This window comes from Phascolarctos cinereus, unplaced genomic scaffold, assembly GCF_003287225.1.
Source record: "Phascolarctos cinereus isolate Bilbo 61053 unplaced genomic scaffold, phaCin_HiC Scaffold_5;HRSCAF=322, whole genome shotgun sequence".
Lineage (NCBI taxonomy): Eukaryota > Metazoa > Chordata > Mammalia > Diprotodontia > Phascolarctidae > Phascolarctos > Phascolarctos cinereus.
Window position 1 is genome coordinate 381,627,397 of NW_027555958.1, and position 21,011 is coordinate 381,648,407.

At 44.6% G+C, this 21,011-nt stretch overlaps 1 protein-coding gene across 6 annotated transcripts in view; it reads right to left on the bottom strand.

The window, feature by feature from the left end:
* The window catches only part of NAV1 (neuron navigator 1), a 352,950-nt gene that overhangs the window by 72,709 nt on the left and 259,230 nt on the right, over positions 1 to 21,011 (bottom strand). Inside the window, exon 1 of one of the 6 annotated variants that reach the window (XM_078156432.1) lies at positions 10,123 to 10,400. The exons of the other annotated variants lie outside the window; for them this stretch is intronic. Within the exon in view, the coding sequence (XP_078012558.1) occupies positions 10,123 to 10,184 (62 nt within the window). The 5' untranslated portion in view covers positions 10,185 to 10,400. Of the gene's footprint in view, positions 1 to 10,122; positions 10,401 to 21,011 lie in introns of those variants that run through there. 6 annotated transcript variants of the gene reach the window in all.

Genomic DNA, 21,011 nt, shown 5'->3' on the forward strand with positions numbered 1-21,011 from the left:
TTGGAACATGAGCCTCCTATCAGGCCTGGGTAAATAGGGAAATTCAGCAATTATCACTCCAAAGGAGTTAAGAAATGAGTGGGCATATGGTTTGACTCTGGCCAGCCAAAAATAAAACTGTTTAGTTTCACTCGGGGGGGTGGGGTGCAATGGGAGGGGGTGTTGATCACACTTGCAAAAAAGATGCATAGAACCCTTGGGATTGATGAGACTTTGAGGTTATCATATCCATCTTACTGCCGGCATGCAAAAATATTCATCTTTCTGGCTAGCTACTTTTAAAGACTTTGAGAGAAGGAAATTCTTTTATTCTTTCCATAATCTCTCATTTCCTGTGTCTAAAAAAAAATCCATGGTATTGATTCAAGAAATATTTATTAAGCACTTACTATATGCTCATAGTATAGGGGAAAGAGAATGAGGTATACCTTAGAGTCAGGCATACCTGATTTCAGGTCTAGCCTTTGCCCACATTCTGGTTGGGTGACCCTGGGCATGGTATTTAACCTCTCAGTGACCCAGACAATTGTCTAAGGTTGTAAGTTGTACAGTGGAAAAGGCAATGACTTTGGACTCAGAAGATCTGAGTTCAAATCTTGGTTTCTGTCACTTACTACCAGAGTGATCTTGGGCAAGTCATTAACCTCTATTGGCCTCATTTTCCTCATTACAAATCAAATGGGTTGGACCAGACAGCTTCTGAAGACCTGTCCAACCTTAAATCTATCACCCAGAATTACACTGCATTAAAAAAGGGTGTTTTTCTTACCAGGAATTTCCTACTACGATGGAATCACAGGTTGAGTCCTTTGCCCAGTTCTCTTCCACCCCCTCCCCCATGAAAAGATGTGCCAGATACCTTGCTAGGCTCTAGAGTTTGTTTTTGCCCTCAAGTAACTTACATTTTTTTTATGAGGCACTTGGGATTAAATGACTTGCCCAGAGTCATACAGCTAGTAAATAGCATGTATCTGAGGCTGGATTTGAACTCAGGTCCTCCTGACTCCCAGGTGGGCGCTCTATCCACCGCGTCACCTAGCTGCCCCATGGAACTCACATCAGGAAATTTTTATGTCTACATTGTCAGATACATTGTCAGAATCCAAGGATAACAGTTCTACTAGCGTACCTCTCTCCAAAAGCCCTTCTATTTATGCCTCTCTGCAACCTCTTGCCCTTCTTACTAACATATCTTTTCCTGCATGGAGTAACCCTGCATAGGCCTTCCAGCCCAGAGCTGTATTACTGAATCCCGATGTTATATTCTACCCTTTTTCAGAGAGTCCAGATCTAGGCTGAAGCTGGGTATTTCTTATCCCCTAGAGCTCTGCCTCAAGCCTGAAACTGTCTTTGCTGCCCCACCTCCCTTACAAGCACACACACACACACACACACACACACACACACACACACACACACACACCCTCCTGTTAGTCATCTTGCTCTCGATCCAAGCTCTTCTGCAGAACTGTTTATCTCATAAGCAAATACCCTAGTAATGACAGTGGCTGATTTGATCTCTGAGAAGGGCAGAGTGTCTACACAACAAAAAGATGTAAGTAATAATAATAATAATAATAATAATAATAATAATAATAATAATAATAATAGTAATAACTAACATTTATATATAGCTTACTGTGTGCCAGGCATTGTCCTAAGCATTTACAAATATCTCATTTTATCCGCACAACAACCCTGTGAGGTGGGTGCTATTATTATCCCTGTTTTACAGATAAGGAAGCTGAGGCAGACAGAGGTTAAGTGACTTGTCTGAGTCAGCCAGTCAACAAATATTTATTGGGGGCAGCTAGGTAGTGTAGTGGATAGAGCACCAGCCCTGGAGTCAGGAGGGCCTGAGTTCAAATCTTGCCTCAGACACTTACTAGCTAGCTGTGTGACCCTGGGCAAGTCACTTAACTCCTATTGCCTCCAAAAAAATTTATGAAATGCCTACTATATGTCAGGCACTATGCTAAGTACTGGTGGTACAAAAAGGGGCAAAAGACTGTCCCTACCCTCAAGGAGCTCACAATCTAATGGGAGAGACAACAAGCCAACAAAGATGTACAAGAAAGCTGTGTACAGGATAAATAGGCAAAAATTAAGAGAGGGCAGGCATCAGAATTAAGAGGAGTTATGAAAGATGGGATTTTAGTTGGGACTTAAAGGAAGCCCATAGGCAGAGTTAAAAAGGGAGAGCATTTCAGGGACAGCCCAGGGTTGAGAGATGGAATGTCTTGTTTATGGAACTGCAAGGGGGTTACTCAGCTAGTAAGTATCTGAGATTGGATTTGAACTCAGATCTTCCTCACTCCAGGTCCAGTGCTCTTCCCTACTTTGCCACCTAGCTGCCTCTGCCTAGGTGAGAGTAGCATGATGGCCAAAGTCTGTGTCCTCAAAAGGGGATATTCAGGGACAGCCTCATCATGGAAGCACTAGATTATCTGAAGATGGAGGTGAGTTGAAGATGATGGAGGGGGAAGACAGAGCAGTCATCTTTGTCCTGTTGACTCTTGGAACCTCTCCATCCTTCCCAACACCCCCTTATTCTCTGGTTTCTGTTAGCTGCTCGAGAAGTTGGGATGAGAGGGTGGAGATTTCCAAGAGACACATAGTGACTTTGAACTCTAGAGTTTAACTCACTTGACTAGTATTATTTCACTCATGCTCACCATAGCCCAGTGTGGGGCAGAGGTCTTTGGTTCCATCTTATGGAAAGGACAACTGATGGGAATGAGTGACTAGACTTCCTGAGTAGATTGGTGTACAAAAAAAAAATCAAATCTAGGCGTTCAAACTTTCATTTTGATTCTCTTGGCTAGTAGAATGTTTTCTACGGACCTTTGGAACTTTTGGATTTGTGATGGGAGAATTAACGGGACAGTTCTTTGGAAATTCCCAGAATCAGTTTCTTACCTAGCATAAAAGCTCTAGAACCAGACCCTCATGAGTAAACAACTGTTTCCTTGTCCTGTGATGGCCTCATCGTTTGTTTCCCAGACTGGGAATACCCAGTTATCTCTTTTGTTCCCTGGATTCCTGAGGCCGTGGATGTTGGGGTGTGGCAGAAGACCTTATATTCCCTGTAAAGTCATTTGGGTGTAATGAATCTGGATTCTATTTCCTTTTCTGAACCGGCCATTCCTTGGGACTGTAGCTCTTCCACAGAGAATCCTAGGAGGCAAACCCCTTCCACAGGGATGTCAATATAAAATAACAATCCTGATTTCTTCTAAACTGGTCTCATTACTTTATAGCCACATGTTACAGTAAAAACCCTCTCTATTTTATTTTTTTTTTTATTTTTGAGGAAATACTGCAAATAAAAAGAAGAATCCCAGTTCAGATTATTTGTACATTCACTAGGATATTGCTTACTATGCCTTAAGAAAAAGAATAAAATATTATAAGCACTGAGAAAAATGATCTTTGGTACTTCCCTCATCTAAGCAACCAGAGGTTTTTTTTTTTTTAAGGGAAATGTTATCACAGTTTCCCCTTCAGTGTTTCTTCTTTGGCTGATGACCAAGCTATCTTTAAACTTGCTAAGTACTCATACTTTACATAGGGTTCCAGATCCTAAGCTCTTGTAAGCAACATGTATAGAAACTACCATCCATACACAGCAAAGATATTTATCAAGAATTTGGCAGGGCTTGTATGCCATGAAAATGGTCATCTGATCACTTCATCCTTGTCCTTGAGATCTCTCCCAAAATACTTCCTGGGCTTGGAAGGTCATTCATCTAAAAGCTGTCTAAAGTCTCCCTTTTCCTTATTTCAAGAATTCCTGAAATCTTCTCTCTTCCCTGACTAATTAAAAGAGATTAGTACCTCTATTTGGCCTAAATGCGAAAACTCCCAACTTTTCTATACTTGCATATCACTGTTTATTTATTTTGTATGTATCCCATTAAAATAAGCATGTAACCTCTGTCTGCCTCAGTTTCTTCAACAGTAAAATGGGGATAATAATGGCACCTAGGTCCCAGGGTGATTGTGAAGATCAAATGAGATAATATTTGTAAAGCACTTAGCACAGTGTCTGGCACATTGTAAGCACTTAATAAATGCTTCTTCCCATCGATTCTCTTCCCTGGAAGAATGTAAGCTCCTTGAGGGCAGGGATAGTTTAATCTTTGAACTATTTTTGAAACTGATTTTTGTATCCCTAGGGCTTTAGAGTATAGTAAGTGCCTAATAAATGATTGTTGGTTAATTATCTGCCACTCCAGTAACATATTTTGGTCTGGGCATAGTTTTATACATTTTTGATCTATTTAGTATTGGAATTTGAATTTGTTGTTTGGTCACTCATTGTATATCATGAACTATAAGCAAGGGTTTGTAGTTTTGTAAATTTTTAAATAAAAGTTAGATACTCATGGCATTTAAGTATAGCTTTTAAAAATCTTGATGTAGTAGAGAATCCTCTTACATACAACAAGGCTTTCATAGTGCAGATTTAGATTTATTACAGGTCCTCCCTTCTGCCCAACAATATCCCCCTTGGAGCTCTTCAGATTAGATCAGATCAAGTCCCCTTAAAAACAACCACTGCATAAAGCAAAAGAGTAGTAAAAACCTGCCAGTCAATAAGTATCTAGTACAATTAGCCTAACATTAGACTAGGCAATGTACTACTCCCCCATTCCTCACCAAAAAAGTGTAAGACATAGTCCTTGGAGTACTTGGAATCAAAAGACCTGCAGACCTACTATCACTTAACCTCTGGGAGTCCTGGTTTCCTCACCTGTAAAATACTGTTTACCTTGCAAGCTTTCTTGGGGTATTTGAGAATCAAATGAAAATATGTGTGAAATTTCTTTGAAAAGTATAACACTGTATACATATGCATTATTATGATAACTGAGGCACAAGTCTTGTTTTCCATCACCAGTGCCATATAGGGACTCCATCCCATTCCTTTCTTGCTGGCAGCCTGATTCCTGCCAGTATTAATTTACATGAGTTCTTCTGGCTGCTGCTTTCTTTACTCCTCCTCCCCGAAGATGTTGGTTTCTTCCAAACATCTTGGGGTCAAGTCATTGACTCAGTTTGCCTAAGTGGGTAATAGAGCCCTTGAACAAAAGCTAAGTTAAATCACAGAGGACTCCGTCATTCCCTTGGATAGTTGCCTCTGCGCTCTGAGGCCAATCATCAAAACCATAGGGTCTGAGATGGATGACACTGTGGATGTCTGAACTGCACAAAACAGCAACCCTACAATCATGCATTCTACATAGTGGCTTGGATGTCCTTAGCTGTTTCTGATGCACAGATAATAAATCCAATGGGAAAAAAAGATTCCTTGAGGTAGGACAGCCTTGTTAGTAACTTCATGCTCCAACAAATGACCCTGACTTGGGTGTCCATGGGCCATGTGGCTGTAGTCCCTAAACCTCAATGCAAATCATTGGGATCACCATTAGGTGATCACCATTAGGATCTAGTACACAAAGGCCCAGAGAACCTAGTTATGCTGAATGCCATACTTCCTCTCCCTCTGCATGGCCCTGGGTTACTCCAAAGTGCCCTTACATTCTGAGGGGGCAACTAGGTAGGGCAGTAGAGTCAGGAAGACTCATCTTCCTGAGTTCAAATCTGGCCTCAGACACTAGTTATGTGACCTTGGGCAAGTTACTTCATCCTGTTTGCCTCAGTTTCTCATCTGTAAAATGAGTTAGAGAAGGAAATGGCAAACCACTCCTGTATTTGCCAAGAAAACCCCAAAAAGGGGTCATGAAGAGTTGGACATGATTGAAAATGGGTGAACAACAAAAACACTCAGAGGTCCAAGGGCAGGCTCAGGTTAGAGATAATATGCTTTGACTTGTTTGAGGTCACATGGCTTATTGATAGCAAACTTAAAAAAAAATTCTCTTTCCTATTTAACCACCAATAGAATTCTCCAGAGCCAAGAAGAGAATCCTATAAATGGAAGGTACTCTAGAAGGTTTCTCATCTAGGATGGGACCTCAGGGTCACAGACCAACACAGACCCCTAAGGACTCATATTCTCAAGATCTAGGTTTTCTGGTCTGGTTCAGTTGGTTAGGACAGCCAATAATAAACTAGGGGAGATACTGATTTAGAGCTAGGGAAAAAAACAAGCTTAAAGGTCTTCTAATCTAACTTTCTCACATTACAGATAAGGAAATTGAGGCACAAAGAGGTTAGGTGATTTGGGCAAGACACACAGGTTGTGACTACCATGTTTTAACAAACTGAGGGAACTGTTCACAACCTGCCCAGTGCCAAGATAGCCTCCAAAGGGCTCCCAAGTGGAAGGGGCAGAGTCTCTGAAGGAAGGGATTAAAACAACAATACTGGTCTGCTTGTGGGATGTGTGTGTGTGTGTGTGTGTGTGTGTGTGTGTGTGTGTGTGCCTAGTCTCATAAAACTTCCACTAATGAGAAGCAGCTTATTGGCTTTACACGCCTAGTAGAAGTTCATCCTCATCCTCTCATTTGAGGCTCAATCTTTTCCAAGGTATCAGCCCTCTGCCCCAGAGAGCCAGCTGTGGGTTAAGTGTGTTTACCGCTGTGAATTCTGCTCCTAGATTCCTCAGGGTAGGAAGCTGGGGCACACTTATGGAGGGGCCCAGACTACAAACTTTTCTGCCCTGGGTGAACACAGTGGTGGAGGCAGGAGGGATGCTGGTGGTTTGATGGCTGCAATGTGTCTTAGGATCTTAGATTTAGTGCCAGAAGGGACCTCATGGAGTCTTTTACAGATGAGGAAACAAGGCCCAGACAAGACGAGTAACTTGCCCAAAGACACATAAGTAATAAATGGTAGAGGCAGATTTGAACCTTTTCTGACTCCAAATCAAGCTCTCTTTCTGTATTACCAATCTGCTTGTCAGAATAGTGTTTAGTGATGGGTTGGTATCATGCTCTTGAGAGAAAAAATTGGCATGGGGATCCATCTACCCTGGATCAAATAAGGCTTTACATTAACCCCCTCACTCCTCTAGAGTACCCAGAAGCTGCTTCCTTCCAGCATGATGTAGGGAGCTGATTAAGTAATACACCACACTCCATCTCTCAACTCCACCCCAGGAATCCCATCCTAAAAAAGCCCTACATCTTTCCAGTCTTGTCCTTTGGGCCCTCTAGAGAATTTGGATCTGGTGTGTTGGGTAGGAAAGAGCCTAAAGAATGAGTATTAAAAAACACAAATGAAAATTTGTAAAGCACTCTAAGATTCCCATAGTGCTTTACATGTGCTATTTCATTTGGTAATCACCAACAACCATGTGAGATAAGTGCTGTTACTAACCCTGTTTTTATAGATGAGGAAGTTGAGGCTGAGATAGAGAGTTTAAATGACTTGACTAGGATCATAAAGCTAATAAGTGTCTGAGGCAGGTCTTCCTGACTCTAAGTCTAACGCTCTATCCACTAGGCCAACTAGCACGCTTAGCTTTATCTCTTTTGGCCAAAGCTAAACCCTTCTGGGGGAGAATGAGGCAGGTGAGAGGGTTTAGATTAGTTCCTGCAGTAAGAAGTGAGCCCTATACCATGACCACAGTCTCCAGCTGTGCTATTAGGTTTTCAGTTCCTCTGGCATGTCCTAAGGCCAGGATCGCAAATGTTAACCTGTCCTATGTTAACTGTAGCCTAAGCTCTTGGGCCTTTCTGGTTCTGGTATGAATTCCAGAATTTTCAGCCTGGTTTTTTTCTTACCGATTTTCTCCCTAATCCCCCACCAACATTTATTTGATTTGGGAACCTGATACTCAAGGTGGCACATGAATCACAATCCTACCCCAGTAGGCAGTAGCCTATGCCAGTGTTATATAACCTGTGCCCTTCCCTGGGCAGGGAAGATGGATTTATTTCTGTTAAGGAGCCAGAAGCTCTTACCTTTCACTTTAATTCTGGAGAGAAAATACTATACTTTCCATACAAAGCCCAGACTTGCCTGGGGGTAGATCAGTAACAGATTTGATGGTGCTCTTGGGGTTTGTGTGTGGGGGAAGATGTGGAAATGAGAGTGGTGGAAGATGGTACAGGTTGAGAAGAGTTGGGGGAGGGTTGACACTAAGGATTTTAGTGGCATGTGGGTAAGATATTAATTGGGGTTGAGAAAGACACTATGGGAAAAGGGTATAAGAAGGTATAGTGGGGATTCTTAGCTTCATTCAGGGGATGGGAAAGACATGAACCAATGTAAGTCCTGGTTTTCCTTGGTACAAGTTATCACTAGGCAGTTCTTGGATGGATTTGGGGTTGGTCCTGGAGTATGGTGTGCTATGCGTGAATTTCCCTCAGTACTTTCCTCCTCTTTTCACAGTACTCAGTGTCAAGAAATAGGGGCCTTCAGAGTCTCCCCTGAAACAGGAACCCCCAGTGATTTTCCTAAATTGAACAATTGTTTGGTAAATCCCTCATTCCATTGCCCCACTCTTCCCCTCCCCCCCCCACCCCAGCCCCAATCCTGGACCCCCGCCTGCAACTCTTCCAACCAATCACCAGAATGGCAGAATGATTCAAAATTCTTTTCTTACCATACCAGCCTACATGACCCTGAGTAAGAGGACAAAGCCCCTGGGACTTCACAGTTAGGAACAACAACCTTGTGGGGACTGACAACCAACCAGGGGATTCCAGCACTCCAAATACCCTTCAGGGTAGGAGTGGGTTTCCCAGGAACTGTAGCTGGAAGATGGAATTCCTATGTTCTTACCATTTTTATCCTCCTAACTTTGCTTATTCCTTTTCTCTAACCCTATTGTCTTTGTGTGCAAAGCTTGCAGTCAATTGATTCCTAATGAGAAGCAACCACTGCTACTTCCACAAAAACCCTGGGGGAAAAGGGGAAACTGCTTTTACCAGAGGGTGCTGACTTGGTCCCCCAGAGAGTGAGAGGAAAGCTGGGGTGGGGAGGGTTCCTCAGTTTGGGAGGTGGTAGCAGGGGCAGCAACAGCAGCAACACCCATGAACCCCTTCTGCATTGCCCCATTCAATTTACAACCTGTCTATTTCTCTAATAAGCTAGATCAGATGGTAGGCTAAGCAGGGGTACATGTGGGGTTGGGAAGAGGGGAGAAAGGAGGGCATAAAACAATGCAAGGAAAATATCCAGCCTCTACCCAGGCCACTGGGATTTCCTAACGCTCCCTCTGAATTCCAGGTTCCAAATCAGTTTCGGGCTTCCCCGGCTGAAAGGTACTTTTGCTGCTTCCCATCTTTATTCATTTTAACTTCTTTTTTATGAAACAATTGCAGTCCATCCCACCTTCTCTCTCGTCAGACCTCTCCACATAGACTTCTAATGGCACACGAGACCAGTCCTTTCCCTACATCACCTCTAGCTCCCATAGTTTGTGCACTGACTCTCCTTGTTGCCTCTTCCTCCTCAGGGCAGATTCCTTTGAGGACTCCAGCCTCTGCCACTTGTTCATAAATTCAAATGCACAGCCAGTCATCTGCCGGGTTCCACCTTTCACTCAACCATTTCCTTCTCCCTCTAGAAGCGGACCCCTGGGTTAGTGTACAGAGCTTACCCAGGAGCAGAGGAAGCAACATCCCTGCAGGGTGCTTTTCATTGCTTCCACCGTCCCATACCCTCAATGCACAGTGGTTTAGCCTCATGGTAGTACTGGTCAGTGCTCCTCCTGCCCCTTTTCCTAAGCTCAGCCTCTCTCATTCAGAGTGCACACATTTCCACGAAGACCTAAGTTCCTTCAAGTTTCGCTATTGTTTCCGCTTTGCCCCGGTCTCCATCGGTGGGGTGGGGGTCCCAGGAGTGGTGGAGAAATTGAAATGCTAGTCTCCATCCTCAATCCTAACACCTCCTGTCCATTAGTCTCCATCCAAATCCCTCCCCTCAAATGGCTAGGAAAGCAGTGGGGTGAGGGGTGGGGGGACAGGAAGCTTCCAATAGCTCTGACTAATCTCCCTCTGTCAGAGAAAGGGAGGGCTGCCAAGAGACCCTCCTTCTTGCAGACCCCACACCCATCACCCAAAGCGTGCTAAGGCAGGCTAGAAAGAGCAGCTCCTAGGCAGGCTCTCCAGCTTTCAAGGCTGCAGCTTCTCAAGATTCACACTGCTTTGCCACTGGGGCATGCTCGGAGAGGGGGGTGGGGAATGAGGTAAAAGGTGCTCTTACCTGTTGGGGAAATGCACCGTCTTGATCGGCCTCCCTGACCTGGGCACAGGCATGTGGAGCATTTTCCCACTGGCTAGCTAGCTCTTCACTGGGTAGTTGCCCGCTGCTCCCAGGGTTAACTCCAACCCGCCTTCCCCTGCACCCTCCTGAGACAGCCAGAAAAAGCATCAGCAGTGGCCCATGCGGAGGGAGAGAACCCGAACCTTCCTGCTGTCCCTCTTTCTCTCTTCTCTCTCTGTCTCTGTCTCTCTCTCTCCCTCTCTCTCTCTCTCCTCTTCTCTTCACCACTCCTGCTCAGTACTTAAAGCTACAGCTGTACTTAAAGCTACAGAGCCTCATTTCCCTGACAGTGACTTCTGTCCCAGGCACAGGCGAGTACAGGCCAGGAGCTGGCTCTTTAACACCCAGAGCAGGTAGACAAAGAGCTACTGCTGCATCTTCTATTCAGAACCGTTCTCTGGATAGGGTGGTGCTGATCAAGGCTTGTGGCTCTGACCTCTACCTGGAGCTGGAGGGATTTAACCCCTGCTATGCCAGGGAGCATGTATGACCTTGGGTTTTCTCAGCCATGCCTTTGGGTGGTGGTGGTGGGAAGGGACAGCATTTCCAGCCTTCTTGGTTTTGCCCCTGATGCACAAGGGAGAACCTGGGTTGAATTCCTCCCCATGCTCTGTGCTAAAGTTTCCTCTTGTGCAGAAGGCAGGGGGTCAGCCTCTTCCTAGACTCTTTCATTCTCAAGAAGTAAGGACACAGAAGATGGGACCAGTGAATCTTTCAAAAGGAAGACTGAGAAAGAAGAACTGAGGGAGTCTTTAGAAACTCTAATCACCAAGACCTAGCTAACTGGACTGGTTTAAGAAATACCTTGTGTAATAGAAGGTAAATAGATGGCTTAGTGGATAGAATGCCAGCCCTGGAGTCAGTAAGATTCATTTTCCTGAGTTCAAGTCTGGCCTCAGACACTTACTAGTTGTGTGACCCTGGACAAGTCACGTAACCCTGTTTGCCTCAGTTTCCTCATTTGTAAAATGAGCTGGAGAAGGAAATGGCACACTGCTCCAGTATCTTTGCCAAGAAAACCCCAAATGGGATCACAACTGTAGTTGGACATGACTGAAACCACTGAACTATAGCAACAAAGTGGGAGGGAGGAGAGATGGAAAGAGGAGGACCTGGTCAGTGAAAAGACAGCAAGAACTGAACTGGTCATAGAACTTGGGGGACAGAGGTGTGGGTGGGTATGGTGAAGGTTGGGGTGAGTCATGGAGTGTAATGAAAGCTATTATATAGTGGGTTTGCAAAGCAGTTTACGCACATTATTTTGCTGAAGCCTCAAAACAACTAAAAGTGTGTATATATATATATATATTTTTTTTTAACCAAAAAGGAAACTGAGGCTGGAGTGGAGATGAGTGTGGGGGGTTTGTATCAAGTGATCAACCCATGTTTACAGAGGTAGTAGGTGCCAGAGTCAAGATCTGAACCAAGTGATCTGCCCACATAGAGTGGGATTTGAATTGAGGTCTTTTAACATCAGACCTCATATTCTACATATTCCACCGCCTCTCCTACTCAGGGGCGAGCCCATCCAGCTTTTGGGCCTCAGTTTTTTCAGGTGGAGGAGTCACATGAGCCTCTTGGAATCCATATGGAGATGTGGACAGTGCTTTCTAAGACCTGTCATCTGATCCTTGACTTTCAGCTGGTGTCTTAGGCAGCTAAGTAGTCTGGTAGATGTGGTTCTGGGCACAGAGGCAGGAAGACCTGAGCTCTAATCTGGTCTCAGATACTTACTAACTGTGTGACCCTCAGCAAGTCACTTAACTTCTGCTTGTCTCAGTTTTTTTCAACTGTAGAAAGAGGATAATGATACCACCTACCAATCAGGGTGGTTGGGAGGATCAAATGGGATAAAATTAGTAAAGCCCTTGGTGCAGTCCCTGGCACATGTGGTGTTATATAAATGCTTATTCCCTTCCCCTTTTTACCTCTCTGACCACTAAGGGACTGCTGCTTTAGCAGCATGAAACCTAGCATTAGGGATGGAAAAACCCAGCAGTGGGGAACTCCCATCTCGGGTTCCCTGGCCAGGGTCTTTTGCTTTTCTAGTTAAATTGAACTGCTCAAATGCCCATGGGGAAGTCTGGATGGATGTCCTTTGAGACCAAGGGAAAAAAGAGGGTATGGGGCTATGGGGTGGGGTGTCTAGATTCCTTTCTCAAAAGTCAGGATGTCATTCAAACCAGACCTACCCGCCTGGAACTGCTGCTGGTTTCCTTGGTGTATCCAGGTAGAAACTTTTAATGTCCTAAACTCTGTCCTGGTATTTGGAGGCTTAAGGCAAGACATTTCTCTGAGTTCTCTCATCTGTAAAATGAGAGACCAGGACCCAAGTATCTCTAAAGGCCCTCCAGCTATAAATCCCACAATCTTATAATCTATTACATCTCGAGTGTACCAATTCTGAACAGGCTCAATAAAACCATGGGGTGGTGAGGAAGAATCTTTGATTTGGGGTCAGGAGACATGGGTTCAAATTCCAGCTCTGATGCTACTGGCTGTATGAACATGGGCAAAGCACTTAACCTCTGAGTTTTAGCTCTGTCCTTTCCTTGGGAGGAAAGTGTGGTTTGGTGGGAAGAACACTAATCATGGAGTCAGTGGATTGGGGATGTCCTCATTTTGATTACTTACTGGCTGGCATGACCATGGACAAGTCATTTAATCTCCCTGAGCCTTAGTTTCCTCATCTGTAAAATGAGAAGGTTGGATGAGATGACCTTGGAGGCCCCTTGCGTCTCTTGATCTATTTATGATCATTCTGGACTATGGCTCTCATCTGAAAATGGGGCTAAATATCCTTGTACTATGTACCCCAGAGGGTTGTTGTGAAGAAAACACTTTGTAAACCATAAAGCATGATGTAAATTGGAGTTAAGAGTAATGTTGCTATTTTTATTACTCCTAATGCTATTGTGGGGAGGACCCACAGGGGTTTGTGGAGTCCTGAATGAGGAGTCAGGATAATCAGCACCTGGGCTTGAAGGTGGGGGAGGGGACTACTGAGTAGGGATTCTAAGCATGCATCTTGCTTTTTCTCATTCAGGGACTTCTAGGATCAGCTGTATTCCTGGGTTAACTGGGGAAACAATGTTACACTGACCCACCATGAGGGATTTTCTTTGGGCTCAGACAAAGTGGGGCGATTCTGCAAAGTGGGGCAGCTAGCAATGTTTTCCTCTAGATTGAGCTCAGAACTCCCTATCCCATTGCCTCATCTGTGACTTTCTAGAACAGGGATTCTTAATTGGGAATTTGTTTTAAAAAATAATTTGATAACTATATTTCAACATAATTGGTTTCCTTTATAGTCCTATGTATTGTACTTTATGCATTTAAAAACATTACTGAGAAGGGGTGTATAGACTTCACCAGACTGCCCAAGCGGTTAAGAGTCCATTTTAGACAAGGCCTCGATTGTAGTAGATCTGAGGCTAGGTGGGGGCCCCATTCCAAAAAGGTAAAGACAAACCCACATGTACCTCCCTTGCTAATTTTGCTATTGTTTGTAGAACACATTGGCTCTGAAGGGTCTCTTGGGTCTTTTCATGTACACTTGCATATGGTCTGGGGTAGCGGGGAGTGAAGTGAAAAGTTTTCTGTCCACTAGGTAACTGCTTCATGCAGGAGGATGGAGGTTGAATTGTGCATTCCCTCACAGCCATTCTCTATTTGTCCCATATGGCCCTATCCCTCTACCTCCTCCCCGATCCTGGAAGTCTGCCCTGTGGCTTCATCTTGCCTCAGAATGGTGAACTAGCAGGAGAGGGGTCATAAAGAGTCAATGTCCCACCAAGAAGATCAGCTCTAGGGATAGGCTGTGAACATCTTAGGGTTCACTTACTGAACCTCTCAGGGGGATCCTCTCAGAGAACCTCTAATCTCTCAGCCCCTTCCCCTAAAGCAGCAAGGTCCTGTAGAATCCTGTGTGCCTGCCATCTGGTTTCTGAATCTGAGGCTTTCCTTGCTCTGTGTGAGCCCTCCTACTCACCAAGGCTGAGAAGGAGGACTTTGGGCAGAAGCTCCTCAGCTCCCTTCCATTATTTTATGGGAAGGAATGGGGACAGTGGGGCAACAGAGACCAGGAAGGGCACTCAAGTGGAACCCAACCAGTGTGTTTTGTTTTTTCCCACTCTGGGCTCACCCAACCTGACACTGCAGAGATAGGGAGTTTTACTGGGAAAGGAGCAGAGCCTGGAGAGTACTTCTACTTAAGTGAACAGTATGTAAATTAGCACCCGTTATTTGAGTCAATGGGTCAGGGCACTTTTGGTAACTGAAGGGATTGCTCTTCTGAGACCTTTTTGTACAGATAAGGGAATCACAGCCTCTCCTGTGATCTGTGCTGTGCTGCATGTGAAGAGGTCCTAACCTTTCCTAGAGCAGTTACCTCGACTCCAAGGTGATAGTGGGAGGGCATATGTGTGGGGGGCATATACAGAGGAGGTATGGTAGTGAGAATAGGTCTCCTGAGGTCTACACTGGGGTAAAGCCCCAGGAACCATGGTCAGGGCTGAGAATGGCTCTCGTGTTGTTCTGCGCTGGCTGCCTAGAGTTAGGGACAGCTGAGGCCCACATGGTAGAGGGGGGAACCACCTGCAGAGAAAGAGGGGGGTGAGGAGCTCTTCCAGAAGGCAGCCTAGCCAAAGAGAGGGAGCAGAAGAGAAAGAAAGAGGAGAAAGGCCCATCTATCTCAAAGAGTTGCCCTCTGTCCTCTTGTAAAATGTTTTGCCTAGAGAGCCTTTGGTAGAAAATGATCTCATTCGGCTTCTGTGCCAACCTCCTCAGAGGGCTTTCTTTACTGAGAGGGAAACCAAGGAATGGGAAGGGAAAGGAGCTGGACAAAATCTACATCTCTTAATCCCGAAGCCCTTTGACTTAAGCTTTGCTATTATTCTCTTTTCATTCTCACCTAGGATCTCCGAGGTCCCACAGAACATAAATATTACCCCACCAGGTCAGAGCTATCAGGAGTCCTTTCATTGCTGTGTTTTGTCTCTTACAGAGACACCAAGGACTATTTGTGGAAGGATGTAGTTGTGAGCAACAATATGAAACCTAGAACTTACAAGTGGGTTTTAGGGTTTGCAAAACATTTTACATATCTTATTTTATTTGAACTTTGAGTAGGTTCTATTATTACCCCTATTATTACTCATATTTACATATTAGGAAACGGAGGCACAGAGAGGTTAATTTTGATTTGCCCAGGATCATAAAACTAATAAGTGTCTGAGGCAGGATTTGAACTCAGTCCTTCTTGGCTCTAACTTCTTATGTTCTATCCTCTGTATCACGTAGCTCTCTAGGTAGCAGCAATATATTATAGTGGTATGTCATACTTGGGGTTTGTAAACCCCAGGTTTAAACTTCATTTCTGACACTTACTACCTACATGACCAGGAATAAGCCATCTAACAATGTCTCTGAACATTAGGCAGCTCCTTAAGACTCCTCCCACCCCCCAGTTATAGGTGATTTACATCTTCATGGATAGAAAGGATTTCTAAAAAGCTCTAGGTTGAGGGTTAGATAGGATCAGGGACAGGAAGAAGAAAGAGCACATCTCCTTAGTTGTATGCAATACATGCTACTAGCCAAGACAGGAAGTCTGGAGGCCTAGATTCTAACCTTATCTTGGTCAAAATCCTATAGAAAGAGATCAGTTTATTTGGTCCAATTTCCTCATTTAATAGATGAGAAAATGGAGGCCCAGAGAGGGAAAAGAATTGCCCGAGGTCACGTAGGTTGTGAATTGTAGAATTAGGATTTGAACTCAGGCCTTCTGATTCTTAAATGGTACTTTTTACATGAAATTATACTTCCTATTATTTCTACAGCTTTTGATTTCCAAACCCCATTCTCTCTGGTGAAATTTGGAGATATGATCCTCAGCAACTAGATGTCTCCTCATTTTTCTTCCTTTCTTGTTAATTAGGAGATAATTCAATTATTTTAATTTTTAGTTCTTTGAGTGGCAGAATTTGTACCCACTGTACCACTGGGTACCCAGGAAAAGGGAACCTTGCTCTCGGTGCCCATGCTTGAGAGCTGGGCCCTGAGCTCTTCTCTCTCCCCAACCCCCACCCCTGGCAGGCTAGGAACAGGCAGCATTTTGGCAAGCCCAGGACAAAGAGCAATTAAAACCCTAACAGCAAGGTAATATACCCTGTGCTGGGCTTTAGAGGCCTGGCATTTTGAAGAAGAGAAAGGACTGATTACATAGAGAAATAATTAAACCAGAATGGCAGGGCAGTGGGAGGGAAGAGGAACCACAGTGATTTAACCCTTTCCAGGATGTAGTTGGAGGAGATAGGGGTTAGGGTATTCTCTGATAATTCTCAGATTCTGGCCATGGCCTTGGATTCTAAAGTTCTCACTGTCTCATCTGCAATTCTGATAGAATCAATGATTAGGATAATAAAAATAATTATAATAATGTCAAACCCTTTAGTGTATATATGAATAGAGGGTTCTCACCTCCTCTCTCTTGAAAAATATTTCCCAGAATACTTTCACATCCGCTATTTGATCTTTACAACAACCCCAGGTGGTGTCCCTGATCACTGACAGATCCCTTGATCTCTTATTCCTAATTTTGAGCTGACTCATTGACGTTTCATAGAATCCTTGATTATGGCTTCCAAGATCTCCTTCTTTTCCATCTGATGGAGCTAAGGATGATGGAGCTAAGATCTCCTTTTTCCCATTCTAGAGGAGACTTCCCACCTGCTACCTCCTACTGCCCCCCCCCCCCGCAACTGGTGTCAGAACTGACATCCTCTAATATTGGGGGAAGGCAAGCCCTATTCCTGTCCATTTCCTTATCCCAAGTGGGAATTAGATGCTCAGTCATTTCTGGACTAAATGAAGGGCAAGGGGAGGGGGGGAAGCATTGACTCTAGGATCAGCATGCCAAAAAGCCTTTGAGTCCCTATGACTAGTCAAGACAGATTCAGTCCCAGCTGCTATTTCTCCAGCTTAGCAGGGGAACCAGCCAGAGGGGTGGGCTGACCCTAGCTGTATTACTATTCCATAAATATTTACACAACCTCAGAGAATCTTCTGCTTTTTCTCACTCTCCCCACAGCTGGAAGACATAGCATCTAAAGCAGCCTCACTATACCAGGCCTCCTCTATACCTAGCCAGCAGGACTCCGTATTTCTATCCATTGAAAGGATTTTACTTGGCCAGTAAGGATCCTATTCTGTCTTCCCACTCTAAGAACCCCAATGGAGCCTTGTTGTGGGATGTGGGGGCAGGATCATTCCTAGGCAGTGGGAAGAGGAGGTGGGAGAGGGGCTACAGCTCTCTGGGGGGTGAGGATCAGTCAGAGCCTGACAGTTGATCTAAGCTGCAGACAGGATGTGCTGAGGTCCACAGCTGGCTGCAGCAGTCAGAATATGTGTACGCGTGTTCATGTACGTGTATGGGAGAGGAACTCCTCTAGCTTGGGAGATTCCTGAATGAGTTATTTCAGAACAGCCCAACCTCCCACTAGTACTGGCCTCCCCACCCAATTGCCATCCAACGGGTCCCTGAGCTCTGGGAGAGAACAAAAGTCAGGGACAATAAGGCCGACCATGTTGAGAAGGTGAAACAAAAAAAAAGACAAAACATAGTATTGTTGACTGACCACCAAACATGCAAAGATTCCCCATCCTGAAGAATAATCCACTGAGAGCTAGAAAAGGGGCCCATCTCTCAGCCAAAGGTCTCTAGACCAAGGAGATTTCTGGTTCTAGAGCTCTAGATAAGCTTAGACTGGAAAACACCAGGAAAGGATCTTCTTTACCTGTGTGTAGAATAGCCCAGCACAAAGTAAAAGTATTCCACTGGTGCATTTTGGGACATGTTGAGGACCCTGAAGTTTTCAGGTTGGGAGTGGGAGGCTAGAGAGACAATGGAGGTGGTCAGTTTTTAAACTTGATCTCCTCCCCTTTTTCTGATGCCACAAGGACAAAATCACACCCCAGAAAACTGTTACTCAGTAGATTCATCCCGGCTGACCCTGAGTGTGGTTTTGCATATGTGTGAGCATGCGTTTGTGCAGGATAATTTCATTCCTAAGTTGTTTCATGTCATCACATCTTTGGGTGCTTGTGACAGAGACCAGAAACATCTCAACAGAGAAAGTCTGAGAAACGAACTCCAGGGGAAAGTGACCAGGAGGAAAGAGCAGCAGGGAAAGGGACGGTAATTGAAAGTGGGAATTAGGTAGGGGAGAACACCCTTTTCTCCCAGGCTAAGTATTACAGAATTGCATCATTTCTCAATATAAGAGGGAGAGCAGGCAGAGAGAAAGAACCTTTTCAGTCCTGTATCAGTCAAAGGGAGAAAGGATGGAAAGATGGGTTTGTGTGGTTTCCCCAGCTCTGGGTCCAGCTTCATGAGCTAGAGCTGACTACTTTTCTCTGTATGTGTCTTTCAAGTGTCCAACCGCTGCTCAGACACATAATTTCTCTATGTATCTGGGTGCCCCATACTGTATCTCTCTGTATGTCTCTTTGCCCTGCTGTGTCTCTATCTTATGCCCACACAGCCTCTTTGTATCTGCTCCTTCCTTCTCCCACACATTTTGTGTGAATCCCTCACACATAGTGTCTGTTTATCTCTCATTCATAGCCTTTTGTGTGTGCATCACAAATGCGCACTCTGTGTTTATCCGTCACACATCCCCTGGTGTCTGTCTCTCCACATTCTCTTTACGTATCTGTCTCACATATGTAGTTGACACTGACTTGTCTCTTAGGCACCTAATTTCTCTGGGTCTGACACCCACTTTTTTCTCACCTTCTTCCCTTGGTATCCGTCTTTTTTTCCCACCACAATCTCTCCGTGTCTGCTCATTTCTATCCTATGCTTATCCCTAGTTACACACAGAAACAATCGGTTCATCTGGCTTCCCTCTATGGTGACCCACATTCCTTGAAGCCACTCAATTAGTGAGCCCCCCGGACCTGTCTGTTGGACTCACTACTGCATACATTGAATAGCTTTTTGCTGCCCATTCAGGGACACTTGATAGCCCAGGGGGCAAAGGCTGGCCCCACATGGACATCTCAGGAACAGCTCTGCCTTTGAGAAAGGATTCAAACAAGGTCTGTATTCACCAAGGTTAAGCTGTTCTCTCTAACCTCAGCTCAGAGCTTCTGGCTGTAGTCCCTTTCCTTAGACTCTACAGAGCATGACCCCATCCTAGAGGCTGAAACAGACTGGAAGATTCACTTAGGAGCATCTCAGGGCATCCTGGGTGATGATTTAAGTCAGTCATCCCTGGTTTAGGGGGGCTGGGAAGGGAGGGATCCAGAGGATAGGGAAGACATGGTCTTTGTCCTCAAAAAGCTCCAAGGTCAGTGGAGAAAGACAAGATATGGAGAAAGAAGACTTAAGAACACTTACACAGAAACATAAGAAGTACAGATTAATATAGTACGGGCTGTATGTGAAAGTTGTAATAATAGCTCATTTCTACTAGTACTTTAAAGTTATCAAAAACACTTTCCTCACAACCTTGAGGTAGGATTATTAACCCATTTAACCAATGAGCTCAATGAAGGTTGGAAATGTTAAGTACCTAGCCCAACCTTCCTTTGGTGACAATGAATAAGGTACCAATAAGAATTAGGTAGGTTAGTTTAGGGAAATATTTCTGGAAGAAGTGAGTTTTGAGTTGGATTTTGAGAAAGAAGAGAGGAGTGATTTGACAGAATCAGGGAAGGGGTCCTACATAGGAAGATTGGCATGAGTTACTGGGTTAATAATAGCTCCCATTAATATATAGTGGTTTTATTTTTTCCAAGCCAGTCCCTTGAAGGTGTTAGAACAAGCACCGTTAAACCTATTTTTACAGATTAGAAAACTGAAGTTCATAAAAGTAAATGATTTGCCCATAATCACACAGCTAGTAAGTGAGGGGCCAAGATTTGAACCTTGGTCCTCTGAATCCAAATAGAATGTTCTTTCTATTATAGTACATTTCCTATAGGAAAATACCATCTACTATGTATCTTTGGAGGGCCTTGCCAAGCTCTTCAATTCTAGGATTCCAACAACTTGACATTTTCCAGTCTTATTCTTGGCTCTCCCCCTCTCCCCCCAACCCCTGCATACACACCTCCTCCTCCGCCCCCCCCTCACCCCTGGGGCTCCATTAGCTCATCACAGAGCATAGGGTATGTTGAGGGAAAGGAGAAAAGTCGAGAAGGGGCAAAGAAGCCAGGGGACAAGTAGGTAGCTGGCACATGAAAGGCTGTCTTCATTCCCCATCCCCATACCCTGAGTTTCAATCAAATAGTGCAGCCAAATAACAAGGAAAACTTAAATAGCTAGCTTGTGGGTTACTAGGACAAACTGGCAAGGAGGGCCCCTCCCTAGCCTGCATCAGTTGTCATAGCAACTGGACAGCAGATGCCCATCTCTCTGTAGCACCTGGTTTCCCCCTCTCTTTCCCTCGTTGGACTTTTACAGACACTCTTCTCTGATCTTAACCCTACACAGGCTACGTGAGTATCTCATTGTCATACCTGGTGGAACAGGCACTCTGAGACTTCTCCCCAACCCAGGTCAGCCTGTCCTCTTTCCCTCTTAAATACAAACACAAACAGCAACCAGAATCCTCTCCATTGACTAGAGCATGGTAATAACCAGTCCAAGGTCACCACTTTAACCTACTATACAGCCCCGTTGGCTTTACTATCACACAGCCATAGGCTACACTCCTAATAACCATCTCACAGACTGTGTCATTTGTCACAAAAGAGGCTGGTGAGAGATGGTTTAAGGGCTGATGTCCATTACCACTACTGGATAAGCAACTCAATGCACA